At 45.6% G+C, this 15,393-nt stretch overlaps 7 protein-coding genes across 7 annotated transcripts; 4 read left to right on the top strand and 3 right to left on the bottom strand.

Moving 5' to 3' along the window:
- Positions 1-278: 278 nt before the first annotated feature.
- On the top strand, positions 279-2,435 carry EDB82DRAFT_172653 (uncharacterized protein). The gene is made up of 3 exons (XM_025735003.2): positions 279-861; positions 907-1,466; positions 1,517-2,435. The coding sequence occupies exons 1-3, from the start codon at positions 464-466 to the stop codon at positions 2,413-2,415; spliced, it is 1,857 nt and encodes a 618-aa protein (XP_025585753.1). The 5' UTR covers positions 279-463; the 3' UTR covers positions 2,416-2,435.
- Positions 2,434-4,239, bottom strand: EDB82DRAFT_499266 (Alpha/Beta hydrolase protein). Its single transcript, XM_025735002.2, has 6 exons — positions 3,979-4,239; positions 3,875-3,932; positions 3,696-3,824; positions 3,108-3,649; positions 2,778-3,033; positions 2,434-2,725 (listed from the first exon to the last, which is right to left on the bottom strand). Exons 1-6 carry the CDS (start codon positions 4,181-4,183, stop codon positions 2,455-2,457), a joined length of 1,461 nt encoding a protein of 486 aa, XP_025585752.1. The 5' UTR covers positions 4,184-4,239; the 3' UTR covers positions 2,434-2,454.
- Positions 4,240-5,952: 1,713 nt separating this feature from the next.
- On the top strand, positions 5,953-6,493 carry EDB82DRAFT_499260 (uncharacterized protein). The gene has a single exon (XM_025735001.2). It carries the CDS (start codon positions 6,113-6,115, stop codon positions 6,329-6,331), a length of 219 nt encoding a protein of 72 aa, XP_025585751.2. The 5' UTR covers positions 5,953-6,112; the 3' UTR covers positions 6,332-6,493.
- A 1,071-nt stretch (positions 6,494-7,564) lies between these two features.
- EDB82DRAFT_499249 (ankyrin repeat-containing domain protein) lies at positions 7,565-8,462 on the bottom strand. The gene has a single exon (XM_025734999.2). It carries the CDS (start codon positions 8,450-8,452, stop codon positions 7,649-7,651), a length of 804 nt encoding a protein of 267 aa, XP_025585749.2. The 5' UTR covers positions 8,453-8,462; the 3' UTR covers positions 7,565-7,648.
- Positions 8,463-10,998: 2,536 nt separating this feature from the next.
- On the top strand, positions 10,999-12,074 carry EDB82DRAFT_172566 (Alpha/beta hydrolase fold-1). Its single transcript, XM_025734997.2, has 2 exons — positions 10,999-11,516; positions 11,568-12,074. The coding sequence occupies exons 1-2, from the start codon at positions 11,082-11,084 to the stop codon at positions 11,901-11,903; spliced, it is 771 nt and encodes a 256-aa protein (XP_025585748.1). The 5' UTR covers positions 10,999-11,081; the 3' UTR covers positions 11,904-12,074.
- A 438-nt stretch (positions 12,075-12,512) lies between these two features.
- On the top strand, positions 12,513-13,903 carry EDB82DRAFT_499246 (uncharacterized protein). Its single transcript, XM_025734996.2, has 3 exons — positions 12,513-13,369; positions 13,429-13,566; positions 13,617-13,903. The coding sequence occupies exons 1-3, from the start codon at positions 12,632-12,634 to the stop codon at positions 13,755-13,757; spliced, it is 1,017 nt and encodes a 338-aa protein (XP_025585747.2). The 5' UTR covers positions 12,513-12,631; the 3' UTR covers positions 13,758-13,903.
- Positions 13,904-14,584: 681 nt separating this feature from the next.
- On the bottom strand, positions 14,585-15,137 carry EDB82DRAFT_172559 (uncharacterized protein). Its single transcript, XM_065607122.1, has one exon. The coding sequence runs from the start codon at positions 15,028-15,030 to the stop codon at positions 14,680-14,682; it is 351 nt and encodes a 116-aa protein (XP_065464842.1). The 5' UTR covers positions 15,031-15,137; the 3' UTR covers positions 14,585-14,679.
- Between the last annotated feature and the right edge of the window lie 256 nt (positions 15,138-15,393).

Below are 15,393 nucleotides of genomic sequence, written 5' to 3'. Positions count from 1 at the left end.
TTATTCCTGGACATCAAATCGCACAGACATTGGACCGCTATTGTTTAAGTTCAGCTAATGGTTTAATCTCAGGGCTGTCTTTAGACCCCTGACAGTGTCTACCAATCATCAACGGTTTTTTAGTACAAATCATTGACCAACAGCAGTTGCAGAACTTTTACTTGGGACATTCGTAACTGCACAGAAAAGCCTCACCGATGGTTCGGATTTTCCGACATTTTCCATCACCAACGACCATCTTCTCTGTGAAATTACAAAAGCAAGGTGCTTAAATGAGCTTGAATATCTAATTGGCTTACAAACCAGCTGTTATTCCTGCATATTTGCTTTTTCTGCTTTCCTGGACACGGTTTCATCCGTGCCTATCAATACGCGATAAAAAGGCTTTGAGACACTGTCATCTGTAGCACATTAAGCAACAAGCTAAAGCTTCAGCCGCACAGCTTCCCCTACGATTATCACCATGGTACCCTCCCTCCACACCATCGACGAATTCAGTCACCTTGCCTTCGATTTCATCATAATCGGTGGCGGAACAGCCGGTCTTGCAGTCGCTGCCAGACTCGCAGAGTCCAACGCGTCATACACTATCGGCGTGATCGAAGCAGGAGGAGTAGTCCAAAATGATCCCGATGTTGACATCCCTGGTCACTATGGCCGTTCCTTAGGGGGGTCCTATGATTGGCAGCTTGAAACAACACCTCAGAAGGGTCTTGGTGGTCGGGTTCTTCCGTGGCCCCGCGGAAAGGTGCTGGGAGGCACCAGCGCGCTGAACTATATGGCCTGGAACCGCGCTAGCAGGGATGATTATGATGCGTGGGAGGCTTTGGGGAACGAGGGCTGGGGGTGGGATAGTCTCTTGTGAGTATTCTCGAGGGGCCTGAAGTGTTGTGCTAATTTACAAAGGCCTTTCTTCAAACGGTCCGAGACGTTTCATCCGCCGAGCCAGAAAACTCAGAATGAGCATGAGATATCTCACGATGCAGACACTTTGGGTGATTCGGGCCCCATACAAATCTCTTATCCGACAGACTACTCGTCTTCACACAGTCTCTGGCATCGTACCCTCAATGGTCTAGGCGTCCAAACCAACACTGCCCATCTCGGGGGGTCAAACGTTGGTGTCTGGACATGCATCAACGCTGTCGACCCCTCGTCTGCTCGTCGATCCTATGCAGTGGACTACTGTGCATCTCGCCCGCATAACTTGCACATCCTAACCAACGCAACGGTAAACGAGATCATCATTAATGAACAAAAGATAGCTACTGGGGTTCTCTTCGCCTATGACGGCGAAGAATATATCGTTTCCGCTTCGCGGGAGATCATCCTTTCGGCTGGCAGTGTCAAGTCACCGCAGATCTTGGAGCTTTCAGGAATTGGGAATCCCGATATTCTTGAGAGGGCCGGGGTCCCTGTCAAAGTTGAGAGTTTGCATGTGGGTGAGAATCTGCAGGAGCACATCAGTATGTACAATCATTGTGGTGGGGTGTTATGGACTGACGCGATGTTTCAGTGCTTGCAACGATCTTCGAGGTAGATCCTTCGCTCGCTAACCGTGACGACTTGCAAAAAGACGAAAAGCTTACTTTGGCTGCACGTGAACAATATGCTCAAACTGCGGACGGGCCACTTACTGTTTTGCCTGTGTCCATTTGTTACGTGCCACTGGCACATTTCGTCCCCAAAGAGACTCTTTCCTCCCTACATACTGACGCAGACCAAGTTTCTGAATTTGACGCTGATAAACACGATATTCTCGCTCATCGACTGAACGGTAACTCTAAATTGGGTCAGATCGAGTACATTTTCGACCTTGGAAACTGGAACCCATATTTCCAAGGTGAGGAGGGCAAGAAGTACGGGACTATGCTGCAGATCCTTCAGTATCCTTTTAGTGTTGGCTCCATCCATATCGGTCCTTCTCGCCCTGGGTCTACGCCGGCAGAGCAATCGCCTGATATCGATCCTAAGTATTACGAAGGTACACATGGAAAACTCGACATGGATGTTATGAAGCATTGCCTGCAGTTTGTTCAGAAGATTGTGAATACAGAGCCTTTGTCCAACATCATCCGTGCACCTGCCTCTCCGACAGCCGCAGCTTACAAGGATGACAAGCTCATGGACGAATGGATCACTCAGAATACAATCACTGACTGGCATCCCGTCGGAACTTGTGCTATGGGCGGACGCGCAGGCATTGAGGGTGGTGTTGTCGACGAGAGGCTTCGTGTCTATGGTGTTAAGGGACTGAGGGTGGTTGATGCAAGCATCATGCCTCTACAAATCAGTGCACATATTCAAGCGACAGTGTACGCCATCGCAGAAAAGGCAGCGTACATGATCATTGAAGACGCCAGAAGTGTAGATATGGCGCGAGGAGAGTTCTGGAGACAGCAAACAAGACTTTAGGCGGCCGACTGGTGACAAATTTACTTTATTATCTGCTGTTCATTCGTGGTGGCTGCGAAGCCATGACCGTACTATCGCCCCAATGGCCTCTGGTTGATGATGTGCCGACAAATGTCCTGCTTCGTCAACAGCATAAAGTGCTAAACGATCGTTTCCCTTCCAAAAGCCTCCTCTTTTGGCATTCCAGCCCTCAATATTCGACGTCAATTCTCCATTCTCGTAGTGCCAGGCATCGTATTTAAGGCTGCGGTACAGTTCCTGTCCTCCCCATGGCTGGTTGTCTAACATGCTCATTTGTCCTGGTGTGTTGCTGCGATTGTTAGCCGTTGAAGTCGGTCTTTGTATTTTTATCAAGTACTCACATGATAATATCATCATTGCCGTTTATGAAGAGGACTGATATGTTTGTATTGTCCAAGATCCAGGTCAACTCTCGAGTAACAGGCAAATGGAGGTTTTCAGCCTGATCCCATCGCTTATTGGTGTCAAAATCAATTAGATCAAAGGAAAAGTTCCTGAAACCAAGCTTTTGTTGAACCCAACGTTGGTTCAAAAACTTCCACGTAGGTCCGTGGTCGAGGTTGGAGCATATGGGAGGTTCTTCGCAAGGATGTCGATCTTGTCTCAAGTCAATATACGTTCTTATGACTTTTATACTTCACTATTCATGTGAAGCAAGCAGGTGTGCTCACCATCGTAGGGGTCCCAGCCTCCTTTTTTGACACCATCTAGAAAGTATTCGCCAATGGTCTCTTCGCAGACTTCATTCGCGGCTTTACATTCAGAAATGTCGTAAGACTCCCGGCACCGGATCGCCAGTTTTTCACACTCTGGTATCGCTGCAGCCATGATAGTACACGCTGTATTGTTCATCAGCGGCGCTTTGCGACCATCCTTAGCCCAGTCTTTGCAGAAAAAGTCATAGTAACCGATAAACTGCCGCGTTGCATCTATATAGCCATCCACGATGATTGCAGATGAGATGTTGATGCGTGGCTCAACGCCGAGCCTCTCATTATTCTGTTCTTGGGAAACAATGTGTTGTGTGTAGCCTGTCACGTAATGGCCACCCATTGATTCACCAGTAATATGCCAAGGTCGACCTGCGAGTTCGGGAAAGACGTCTTGAGAGAAAGTTGAGAGGAAAGAGTGTACATCGCGAGCACCTTGTTCGAGGCTGACGGCAATATCATCGCGATCTGTGATTTTTGAGAAACCAACACCTACGGGTTGACTAAGAAGAGTGAGTTAGATCTCCACGTCAACGTAAGAGTACTTACTCGATATAGACAACGTTAGCTTGATCGGTCCAAGAATAATCTAGACGGCGAGTTGAATTCCCATCTCGATTAACGACACAAGGCCCACTGCCCATGAAGAGGCCCATCTCTCCAGCTGCACCAGGTCCACTGCGAAGGCTGCATTAGCTAGGCTTGGCTTGCTGCAGATGATGACTTACCCGCTCATCCATAGCAACAAAGGGTCGGTCTGAGGCTTATTACGACTTTCAAAGTACCCTGAGAATATTAATTACGCAGGTTCAATACTTTATTGCATACGTACAGAAGAACATTGACTTATCAGCCGTGATATTGACAGTACCTGTCCATTGGCGCGATTCAGCATCGCAGAGATCGGGAGATTGCTCACGGACGGTAAAGAATGACTCGGAAGCTATTACATCGATCAGTGGTTTCTGTTCCTGACACACAACATGGCCAATTGTCGCCGCTAGAGCCAGTGACGCGACGTGTTTCGCAAGCCACATGTTCGCGTCCTTGATATTGAGATGTTTCGTCAAGCAAATTACTAATTGTTTTTTGACGAGATTAGTGGACATGGCATAGTGGGACTCTATTCTATAAATAGGGATGATGACTTTTCAGTCATGGTAATGTGCTTACCCTACATTGTTCCCAAATTGTAGAATAATGTTAACTTGGGCAGATGTCGTAAGCATTCATGATCCATTATGAAGAACAATAAAACTTTCGGATACAATCACTCTCTTTGCTTTCTCAATATATAATTGTTTTAGCAAGATGTGGCTGCTATGTGGCAGTCTATGCCTTCGTGTCTGTAAGCCTCACTTTAGAGAAAACCATCAGATTCTGAACCCACACGGAGTTCTCACGTTCTTACCCTATTGTCTTTTTAGACAATGCCAACACTCGGATTCCTCTTGTACTGGATGTTGAGGTCTGTCCTTTTATTCCGTCATATTTGATTATTCTATCTTGTCTAGGTTTATAAGTCGAACGGATAAGAAGCGGTGAGTTGGCAGTTTAACCCAGTCATGACGTCATCTCATCTGAGACAAAATATGGCCTCTTGGGTCTCAATGAGGTGAGCGGGAACCAGAGTGAGACAGTTGATCTGGCTGATGCGCTTTATCAAACATCACCTGAGAAGACCACTTTGCATCACATAACCAAGAGCCTAACCATTTCATTCATACCAAAACGTCAAAGATGTTGACATTATCGTCATTATCCGAAGGTTCAAAATAGACAGTTACAAACGAGAATAAAAGACCAAGTGGAACATTCAAGTTACTGTGGCTGTCACACACAATATTTAGGTTCGCTACTTGAAGTTTGTTACTGTTTGTCTGTTTGTTTGTTATCGCCTGGTCGCTCAAACATGAGACGACGAGTATGGAAGATAGTCTATGGCAGGTGCTCGTTTAAGTAAACACAATTCTTTTGATACCCTCGTCCAAAGTTGAACTAACATACATTTCACATTAGCCGTAACTAGTACGATGAACTAACAGGTCTCACATGTGGTGGCACAAAGATGGGAAAAAGTAAATGACAGATTTGTGATTGCTCAGATTCCTGTCACTAAAAAAACACAAACGCACGGGCACCCGCGGTAGTCCCATCTTTTTTTTTCCCTCTACGGAACTGGCGGAAATATGGGCCGTCTTGTCATGCGTGTCGTCTCATTCACTCCCTCCTTTCAGTCAGTTAGTCACTCGGTCCAACAGCCACACTTTGTTTGTTCTTCATACATTTATCACAAATCAGTAGATGCCATCATTTTACGAGATCCCAAAGATACTGGCGATGCTTTTATTTCTTGCTCTACTAGCCTATCCCTCTTGACAAGGTTTAGTGTCTGATCAAGGTTCTCTTTGTTGGCGTCAACGCACTGTCAAGTACCATTTGAGCGCTACCGATATTCTTTGTCTGGACTCTTCTTTTTATCTCACCTGGGCCTTGAGCAACACAGTTCATTATATACCATCCAATGCCAGTCTTTGCGTCCACGCTGGAGAATACTTCACGGACCTCAACTAATCTCATTTTGGAACCTCGTTATCAAAACCACTTCGATTCTCATGTTTTCACAAGCAACATCGAACTGTCAACAACACATCATGTTTATCCAAGGTATGTCCTTCGCAAACAGCGTGAAAACTTTGAGTTAACACAAATTCAGACCAACACACGTATGCTGCTTTGCCAAACGCGCTTTACGAAGGTAAGACGAACCGAATTATGAGAGACTTGACTAATCATGCGAAACTACAGACGACGATGACTTCTATAAAGACGCCGTACGAGCAGCTATAGAAAGCCATAACCTACATAACGATAAATGCGAAGTTACTTTTCGACTCAAGTACAAGCTTACCTACGGGGGTCCTTGGTATTATATCTGGCTCGAAGAAAAAGAGCTTCAACAAGTAATGCCGATCGTCGTATTGGCCTACTGGAAGAACCTTGGAGGTCGTTGCCAAACGACACAATTTCTCAAGTACCACGTGTTGAGGATCCTGGAGGAAGAAAAACGACGGTACAAAGTGCAATGGATAGGCTACAGCGAAGAAGAGTTTTCATGGGAGACCAAGAAGAAAATTAATGGTATCTGTCCTTGGGCTGTGCTGGCGTGGAAGGCTCGAAGTTAGGGCGGGGAAATCTTTGCGGGCGATTGGCGCACAAAACATGGGCTACTTTTTTTGACATTTTCCGAGTTTGGGCGGGCATAGACTTTTATTAGCGTCGTCACTATACTGATTGGATATTTTATGATTTTAGTAATTCAAAATAATGACTTGACAGTTCTGTACTACTGAACATGTGCCATGTGCATGTGATGGAGAGTGATTATGAGTATTGGCCACTGGTGCAGTGATAGAAGTTGATCTGGAATCAACGTGATTCAGATGGGCATGATATGTGTGAACTGATGACCCTTGGTCGAGTGGAACTTGCTATAAGCGTATGATTAAGGCATGGTAGAAAAGAGCAAATATCATCTCGTAACCACAAATACCAATACACTCATCTTTGAGATCTTTTCAACAGAAAACCGATAACATGACTGAATAAGAAAAAACCGATAAGCCTACCAAGCCAGACAATCCCAGCGAGGTCAAAGAGTCTACCAATGTCTAACAGTCTATTGAAGCAGTAGAGGTTACCGAAGCTGAAAAGCCAACTGATCCAGACGACAGAGATAAACTAAAAGAGTGCCGTGAGCCAGAAGCCCAAAATGAAGCCGAACCGTCTGCCGGAACAAAACAGTTCGTCAAAGATGAAAAGCCTGTTAAGCGGAAACATGCCCTTGAACTAACAGAGCCGGTCGAAACTAGAAAACTCATTTTAGCTGAGTCGGAATTAACTGTAGTTCTGGAATGGTAGTTGGATAGGGGAATTGGATTAGAGAGTGAATCATAATACTATTGAACACATGCAGTGCTTATAAATTTGACCCTCCCTCCCCGTGTAGATTCGACAGTTCCAAAGTCAGAAGAAAGACAACTCCTAAGTGTTTGTGAGTTAAGACCTAGCCTCTTAACAATGTCAAAAATCACCCATCCCAAGTTCAGCCAGTTCACAGCCATAATCTCAAGAAGGAAGGTTGTGGACAAAAAACAGGCCGAGCTCAAAAAGGTCAAGGCTAAGATACAGGATCTGGAAAGACAGCGTGACGAAATGATTGAGAAGGAGAAAACACTTGAGGCCGAGGTGGAAAAGGCGAAAGAGTCGTTGGACGAGGCTATAGAATCATTAATGCATTGAGACTGTCACCAGGAATGTAAACAAAAAAACGATAGTTTGGAACACTCATTTAATGCTGGCAAACAACGTTTGTGGCAGGGCGTTAACACAGTTTGAAGAAGATATTATTGAATGCTAGCCTGTTTACCCCAAATTTGTATCGTACGCCATCAACTTTGTGCGTATTGTTCACCTCCTCATTATCTTGGTCGATTTCTCATTCAGGTAGAGACAGAGTCGGTCTTACACAGTGCCCCCAGAGCAGCTGGTAGATCTGGTTCCTGACTGTCGTCTGGACCGAATCCATGGTCTAGGAGGTATTTGGTGTATCGTCTGCTACCACTAGCAACGGCATAATAAAGGAGTCCTTCACCGTCTTTGTCCTTTGCCTGTTTCAAATCTGACACTGAGTCTGATAAAGAGATAGCAAGGTCTATCTTTCCAAAACTTACAGCTTCCATTATCGGACAGCGACCATGCCATCCAGCTCGAACAGGGGTTACCCCAGCTTTGAGAAGAATGTCCAACGCCTCGTTATTATCGTTCAATATTGCACGTCTCATTGCCTCAGCTCCTAGAGATCCGTCTTTGTCATTTTGAAAACCCCCGTTTTCGATGAACATCTTCAAAATGTCGTTGCGGGCCTCGTGTACGGCTGTGATCAAAGGTGTGTAGTACCCTGGGCCTGGCTCATCTATGCGAGCCCCGGATTTTACCAATGCTTGGGCAATTTGTAAATCCCCTCTGGAAACAGCTAGAGATAGTGGTCGGGTGTTCGCGTATGATAGAGCGTCTGGTTTTGCGCCACGTGCAAGAACGAGCTCGACGACATCGATATTGCGTGTGAAAACAGCAACATACATGATACTGTCAGCATAAGTGTTGGAATAATTAATCTCGGCTCCTCTATCGAGCAGAAAGTTAATGGCTTCTAGGCTTTGGCCTTCGACAGCCTTGGTCAAGGGGGTCTTGTCATCGCAGTCTTTGCGATGGATATTGGCGCCATGTCTCAGAGACCTTTGCATCGCCTGGAGGTTTCCATGGTAGGCACCCCAGAGGAGAGCTTTGCAGAACTTGTGCGCATCTCTATCATAAAGACACCAATTTAGAATATGGTAAAACCGTCGATTGACTCTGCAGAGAGCGTTCAAAACACTGGAGTGATGCAGATGCTCCGCGATACACTCGACTATCTCTGTTGGTAGATTCTGGAAGAACATAGCGTACTTGGTTAATTAGGGTATGTGATCGAAACAAAGGGAACATACGATTCATTTAATGAATGCTGATAGAATTACGTGAGAACTTAGACTCGAATCCTGGCGGCTTAGACTTTCCGTCCAATTCTGCTGCGCCTCTTATAATGAAGCCTTGTAAGCGCCGCTTACTTCATGTTTACCTCAAAACAAGCCATGGCATCATATCCCATTAAAAAAAAGGCCGGCCAACTTGAGATATGAGCATGCATATTAATGGTTGCTGGTGGTTCGCAGTTGTGATTCCTATTTTCACATTGTTCATGCTCGACTCCGGGAAATGGATACTATACATGCTTCATACAGTCTTTAGCCTCCGTCAGGCATACTGGACACTCCTTGGTACTTGTGCCCTCCTTGGCTTGATAGTTATGCTACATTGCCTGGCGGAGTCTTCCTTTCGGCTTAAATCCCTCTTCAGCCGGATCAAACTGGATTAGATACTTACACTTGGTACACTGGTACTTGATAAATGTAGCAGTAAACATGTTTCAATGCGCTCAAACGAATGAAGCTGAGTTCTCGTTGACGGTTCTCTCACGCTGGTGTACTGTCCTTGAAATTGCTTTCAATTTATCTTGGGACGTATAATCTATGGATAGCTGGGATATCATTGAAACCTGTAGCCTGAGATTCGCAATCCCTTCTAACATCATCAGTGATTGACCGACAACATTCTGCGACTCTGAGTTGAAGTCTGCCCTGGAAATGACCGGTTTCAACCTCCCTGTTACTTTTTTCTCAATTCCTCCTCCAGTCTCTTCCTTTCAATACACTTCTCATGAAGTAGACGGTAGGGTAGAGTCAAAACAGGTCTTAGTCGGCCTGCACTCTGCTGTCCCTACTTTAACGCACACGAGGGTCATTGGTGTGGTGCAGATGGGCTGATTGCACTCAGCACACCAATACTTCGTCCAGTAGATTTGATACATGTTTAGGCTAGTTCTGGTTGCTAATCGTGTGCTGTGATGTAAAAGCACGTTAAGAAATTTTAGAGGTTTATGTAAAGGTAAAGTTCAGAGATAGATTTAACCCAATTTATAAGTTTTGCATACTGCTGATTTGAGGGTAACTATGTGTATAAGCATGGCCATTCTATTTGATGCTAGCGAAATCAAGAAAGTGAAGTGATAAAGTGCCCCATTCCACACTGTATAGCATCAATAGATTGTCCTAACGTTCATAGCTTCGACTTCTAAAAATGTCAGCGAATTAGAGACACCTATTCTATCTTATATATGCTTGCAACCCTGTGGCACTCCAAGCCATAGATAGGTCTTGTGTTGCCGCACATACAAAGACTAGTCATATGGTGGGGAGAGAGCGAATTCTGTTTCCAGTTCTCTTACTCAGTGAGTTTGTCGCACCACATGCTTTCATAATGCTGCACTGTTGGGCTCTCTATCCTGCGTCCTGGGCCATTGTTTGCAGGGCAGGCTTCCGGTTTACTCTTGAAAGTAATGAGCCTGCCACAGTTGCATCAAACGTTGCGACAAGTTGCCTTGCACATATTGTGATTGACTTTGGTTATTGTGTAGGATCTTAAATGTCGTTATATCTGCACCGTTGGTTCAAATGTAGATTTAGGCCGATATTGAAGGAAGGCAGCTCTTGAGAATGGTTATTGCAGCGGTATATCCATGAATACTCTTCTAGTCAATGGTTCTTCTGGCACTGATCAGATATCGCTCAAAGACAGTCTGAGTAGTAGCAGTGAATATCCATGGGATCTATTTATCGTTGTTCTTATCTGCGTGTAGGTGTTCAACCGCCCGTTTTATCGGGATTCTTGTGTCAAGAAGCAGGTATGGACCCTTGTACCTTTGTTCCTTTCAATGGGGTCTTTGTTTTTAGCGTTCATGGTTGGGTGGTCTTCGTGACACCTTGCCTTGCCGAGATCCTTGGCAATAGCCCATTGTGATACGAAGCGTGAGTGTTATTTAGCCGGCAGAAGTTTAGACTGTACCAAGACCGTGATTTGTAGGGTTCGGCTGACCAACTATGCTTCAGTCTGCTTCCATGAATGTGTTGCTATCTTTGATCAAGAGTGATAGCAGTTTTGCATTAACCGCGGCAAGCAGGGCTGAGTTTTTAGGGAATCCTGTTGTGTGCGTTAGTGCTTACCTCCCAGCCTCATTGAGGGGCCGTACTGAGATGACTGTACCTATGTCAGAACAGTCAGAACAGTCAGAGCAGCGAGATTATCCGGCCTGTCTCGGAAAACAGTGGTAATATTGGACGGACCGCGGTTATGCAAAGGATTCCTTTCTGCTTGATCTCGCTGACTACCGACTCCATTAATGACAGGGCCGCGAACCATTCATTAACCTTCACTCAATTCCAACGTCACTACGTCTTCCATCTTACCCAATACTTGGTTCTCTGAAGGAAAGAAAAAATGTCACAAGATCAGCAGAAAACAGTAATTCTTTTTGTGCATGGTGCGTGGCACCAGCCAAAGCATTACTCTCTCCTTATCGCATCCATCGAGAGACAAGGCTTCACCGTCATCGCTCCGACTTTGGCCTCGGCAGGTTACGATGACTCAGTCGATGGCAAGGCCTTGGATGACGACGTTAAAGCTATTCAAGATATGATTATGCCGTATATCGATAGCGGGCGGAAGATCATCGCAGTGGGACACAGCTATGGTGCTGTACCGCTACAGGTCGCTGTCAATGGATACTCTCAGGCTGAGAGAGAGCAGAAAGGGCAAAATGGTGGATTTGTGTCAGTGATATTTATCGCGCCGACTCCTGTGTTACAGAAGGATATCTCCATGTACGACTCTGTTGGGGGGCAGTATACGTCAGCTTGGTTTCATGATGTATCCGTGAGTTATTGCCCACTCCAACTCAGTACATCGATCTAATTGCTTTCCAAGGAATCACGCCTACCTCTGAAGAACGAGAAGCTTATGGGGGCTTTCTTTACTGATGTGGACAAGAGTGTCGCCGATGAGATAATCCCAACACTTTGCCATCAAAGTAAAGGTCCCTTCGAAGTTTCCGTTCCTTGTACGCCGGCGGACCTGATCATCCCCAAGATATTGGTGTTGTGCAAGGATGATCCGATTTTTACCAAAGACATCTTGACTTTTGTTGCCGATAAATGGGGAGCAACAGTTCTGGAGATTGAGTCTGGTCATAGCCCGCACTTATCGGAGACGCACAGGCAGTGGATTGCTAACCTTGTCGCCACTGAGGCAGAGAAAGCATGAGGTGCATTCAACGTCTTTGTGCTTCCCAGAATACTGCTATATAAACAGCACTGAATTACCTGACATGAGGTTAACGGAGAAGGACGCGCAATGTAGAAGGGGGAAGTTATTGTTGAATAAGAGCGGAAATTGCTGAAGAGTTATTCGTCTTTCTCTTGAGAGTAAATATATCCCTGCTCATAAACTTGTCTATGCATCATCTGTCGGCTTTCAGCATCACGTCTCTGAAGCTGTTTCCTTCTCTGACGATAAACTTTTCGCCGCTTATCCGATAATGTCACAAAACTGGGCACCCGATTTCATTATTTGTTGTGACTTTTGAAGCATTCAGCCAACATTGGCTATCTTTGATGTTCTGAGCAGGGTCTTAGCCCGAAATTAGTTCGAGCGACAGTAGTACCTACATGAAATGCTGCCTGAGCGCCGAGACAAACAGCATAAATGGTCCAAGAAGTCCTAATTATCACGACGACATGCGCGCCTATCGGACCACCACAACAGGTATGCAGGTTGACCAGTATAATTTCTTTGCCTATGTCCATAAGCAACTCGGCTAACTCGATTCGCTGACTGCAGCAGCTCACAGTCAGGGATAAGCAATGAATCTGACAAAGACCTAAGTTCTTACTCACTCATAACTCTTGTACACGTGACGTACCATGTGTATTGGAAGAGTTATCTGATCAGTCCAGCAATTCGAAACAAGACACTCAATTCGAAGTTACCGAATGATCTACAATATGACGGCGAAAGTTTGCGATAATTTCCACCCTGATATTGTGGATCTTATCTCTTCCTACAGCATCCTCTCATCTTTGGCACCTTGGCTCTCAACGCTTGACTTGCACAAACTCAGTTTGACAAGTCGATCCGCTTACAGCATCATACACTCTTCGGACGCAATATTCGGCTTTCTGTCTAGGCAATCACTTTGCGATGGACGTGGTCTTGCGGCTCGTCAAGCCTTCAAGGGCTCATACCACCGAAACCCCATGCCCGGTCGATGGGATATCAACCCTCACCTTTCAGGTGACGAAGAAATCGAGGTATATCTTTACAACGTGAAGTGTGATGAAGCAGAGGCTCTTCCGTGCATAAAGTGTGGCATCAATGTATGCGAAGAATGTCGATGCTATCCGCGTGCCGCTCCCCCAACCGCTCGTCCCAACCGCCGACCGCACTTGAGAGGGAATTTCGAGCTAGACAACATCATGTGTCTATGTGAGGAATGCGACAAGAAGACGGAGGAGGAAATAAGCGACAAGTTTGTCAATCTGAGATGTGATTGCGATGTCTATACCCGGTGGATCTGTGTGCGATGCGAAGATGAAGAACGAAAGACGACAAGACAGTATTTTGCAGAAAGAACACAAATGGAGTGGGATTGGATCGTTCGATACGATGTTGACTTTGGAGACGACTGTGAGCCCTCCAAGACGCTGCATGATCATGCTTTCGAACGAGCTGTATGAACTTCTGAAAGTCCTTTGCATGATGAAAGATCTATACTGACATATGGTTTTAGTTCTGGTGCACGTGTGGTAGAACTGTATCACCCAGGACAGTACCGCGATGCATCTGGTGTAGAAGACGACACTTACCTGAAACTGAGTGGTATCAAGAACAGCTAGAAATCGGTTCTAAACACCCATTGTTTGACGACGTAAGTGTGCTTATGTTGATAAGGTCGAAACTTCTGACATATTGCTCCAGAACCCAAGTTATCCGCGATGGGTGAGCGACAGGGACAACAAATACCCAAGCCCATATCCTAGGCTCGGTTATCGGAGCCGAATTGTTGGGAATGAGGAGTTTCAAGGTGAAGGTCCAGACGTTAATACATTAGAAAATTGAGACTTCGGCGGAGATCAACCTACACGTATTGCCGCGTTTGACCTAAGGCTGTCGGCGCTTGACAACAATTTATAGTGGCTATTTGCTAGATAGTTGTTGATGAAGCTCATCGATCTGCCTAGGTATATCGACCGAGATTGACGTTTTATATGTATGTATTTGTATTCGAATAGAATTCTCAATCTCAAAATTGTCTACCCAGTTACACAAAGTTCTCTACATTCCCCAATTATGACCAAATTCGTGGTACCTTCCTCACTTCCATGATGCCGAAACCTTTCCTGCTAAAACTCACATATGAAAAACATCGGCCGCCTCCCATTCCATCAACGGTCATCTAGAGTGACCTCTTACATCAGGAACCTGGTAATTGTAGCCTCTTACAACATTACTATTCCAAAGACACTACCAGTACTCCAAGGGTTCACAATCGTGAACCCTCGCGATCAGAAGGTAGTCGGCTACCGAACTTCTCCCTTAGAAAGTTATGAACCTCTTGGTTTTTATTCAAGCTTGCTGATAAACTTTTGGACGAACCTTTGCACCCTCCTTGAATATGAAGCCCCCTTAGGCTCGTTGCTCTTGACAGTGTGCAACATACGCCTGGCCTACCTCAAAGGTGTTCTTCAGATTGACAATAACTCGCTCAAGAGTCATTCCCTGACTCTTGTGTATAGTGATGGCCCAGCCTGGTATGAGAGGGATTTGAGTCCTAAAGACCTTAATTCCTAAGTGGTCGTTGACAGAGTGGACGAGGCAGACCGGGTAGATAGTCTTTTTATAGCCATTGCTAAATCGCACGACAGGCCATACTTGGTTCTTTGGTTCGGGATTGTTTCTCATATATTCGTCTGTAAATAGTCCAACATGTGTTGTCTTGAGGTCGCCATCCGGCCCGTCGAACTTTGGTAGTTTCTCCATGTCAATTTGTTCCCAGTCGACGATGACACCCTGACTGCCGTTGGCGAGGCCCTTTTTTCAGATTGAGGTTGACCAGGAGCATGACGAGTTGTGTTTTCTTGAGCTCGACTTTTATGTTGAACCGGTGGCGGTCATCAAAGTACGCTAAATTCCGTTCCTTAGTTCGGTCGCTAAAGGTATCCCTTCTTCCGTCATAAGATGGGGGGAACCAGATACCATCCTCACATTTGTAGTCCTTTGGTGTATGCTCTGTGATCTCGTCCAATTTTTCAGCGTTGACTTTTTTAGCCTCTTTCCTTTTGCAAACAAGTTGTGTGGCATTTTCCACCTCTGACTCGTGGTTGAGAAGCATGTCGAATTCCTGTTCGGAGCAAGGAATACCAAGGCGGCATTTCTGAAGCGTTTTGATAAATGGCCTATCGCTCTGGCGATGAATCTCCTAGAGGTAAACACAGGCGAAGTCGGCAGCTTCCCGCGCAGGACTTTTAAAAGCCCACTTATCTTCGTCTATTTTCCAAGGGCCGTGGTTTTTGGAACAACTCACTCCTGCCATGCCAAGATTCTGTCATTCTTGCTCTGATTCCCCACATACCCAGCAATTCTGAAAGGGTAACACGGAAGGTAGCTGGCAAAAGTCACCGGTGACAATGAGCTGTAGTCCACCCCAGGGACGTTCGATATGTCGGATATCACGCAAAACTGCTTCCATTCGTGA

Source organism: Fusarium venenatum (genome assembly GCF_020744135.1).
Source record: "Fusarium venenatum strain MPI-CAGE-CH-0201 chromosome Unknown EDB82scaffold_2, whole genome shotgun sequence".
NCBI lineage: Eukaryota > Fungi > Ascomycota > Sordariomycetes > Hypocreales > Nectriaceae > Fusarium > Fusarium venenatum.
The sequence above is the reverse complement of the archived record's forward strand: the minus strand, read 5'-3'. Positions and strand labels throughout refer to the sequence as shown.

Coding starts and splice junctions, on each gene's coding strand:
- EDB82DRAFT_172653 (XM_025735003.2), top strand. CDS start 464: ATGGTACCCTCCCTCCACACCATCGACGAATTCAGTCACCTTGCCTTC. Junction 862..906: donor TGGGGGTGGGATAGTCTCTT/GTGAGTATTCTC, acceptor TAATTTACAAAG/GCCTTTCTTCAAACGGTCCG. Junction 1,467..1,516: donor GAATCTGCAGGAGCACATCA/GTATGTACAATC, acceptor GCGATGTTTCAG/TGCTTGCAACGATCTTCGAG.
- EDB82DRAFT_499266 (XM_025735002.2), bottom strand. CDS start 4,183: ATGTGGCTTGCGAAACACGTCGCGTCACTGGCTCTAGCGGCGACAATT. Junction 3,650..3,695: donor GCTAACGTTGTCTATATCGA/GTAAGTACTCTT, acceptor CACTCTTCTTAG/TCAACCCGTAGGTGTTGGTT. Junction 2,726..2,777: donor GGCAATGATGATATTATCAT/GTGAGTACTTGA, acceptor TAACAATCGCAG/CAACACACCAGGACAAATGA.
- EDB82DRAFT_499260 (XM_025735001.2), top strand. CDS start 6,113: ATGCCGATCGTCGTATTGGCCTACTGGAAGAACCTTGGAGGTCGTTGC.
- EDB82DRAFT_499249 (XM_025734999.2), bottom strand. CDS start 8,452: ATGCAAAGGTCTCTGAGACATGGCGCCAATATCCATCGCAAAGACTGC.
- EDB82DRAFT_172566 (XM_025734997.2), top strand. CDS start 11,082: ATGTCACAAGATCAGCAGAAAACAGTAATTCTTTTTGTGCATGGTGCG. Junction 11,517..11,567: donor CTTGGTTTCATGATGTATCC/GTGAGTTATTGC, acceptor TTGCTTTCCAAG/GAATCACGCCTACCTCTGAA.
- EDB82DRAFT_499246 (XM_025734996.2), top strand. CDS start 12,632: ATGATCTACAATATGACGGCGAAAGTTTGCGATAATTTCCACCCTGAT. Junction 13,370..13,428: donor ATCATGCTTTCGAACGAGCT/GTATGAACTTCT, acceptor ATATGGTTTTAG/TTCTGGTGCACGTGTGGTAG. Junction 13,567..13,616: donor AACACCCATTGTTTGACGAC/GTAAGTGTGCTT, acceptor ATATTGCTCCAG/AACCCAAGTTATCCGCGATG.
- EDB82DRAFT_172559 (XM_065607122.1), bottom strand. CDS start 15,030: ATGCTTCTCAACCACGAGTCAGAGGTGGAAAATGCCACACAACTTGTT.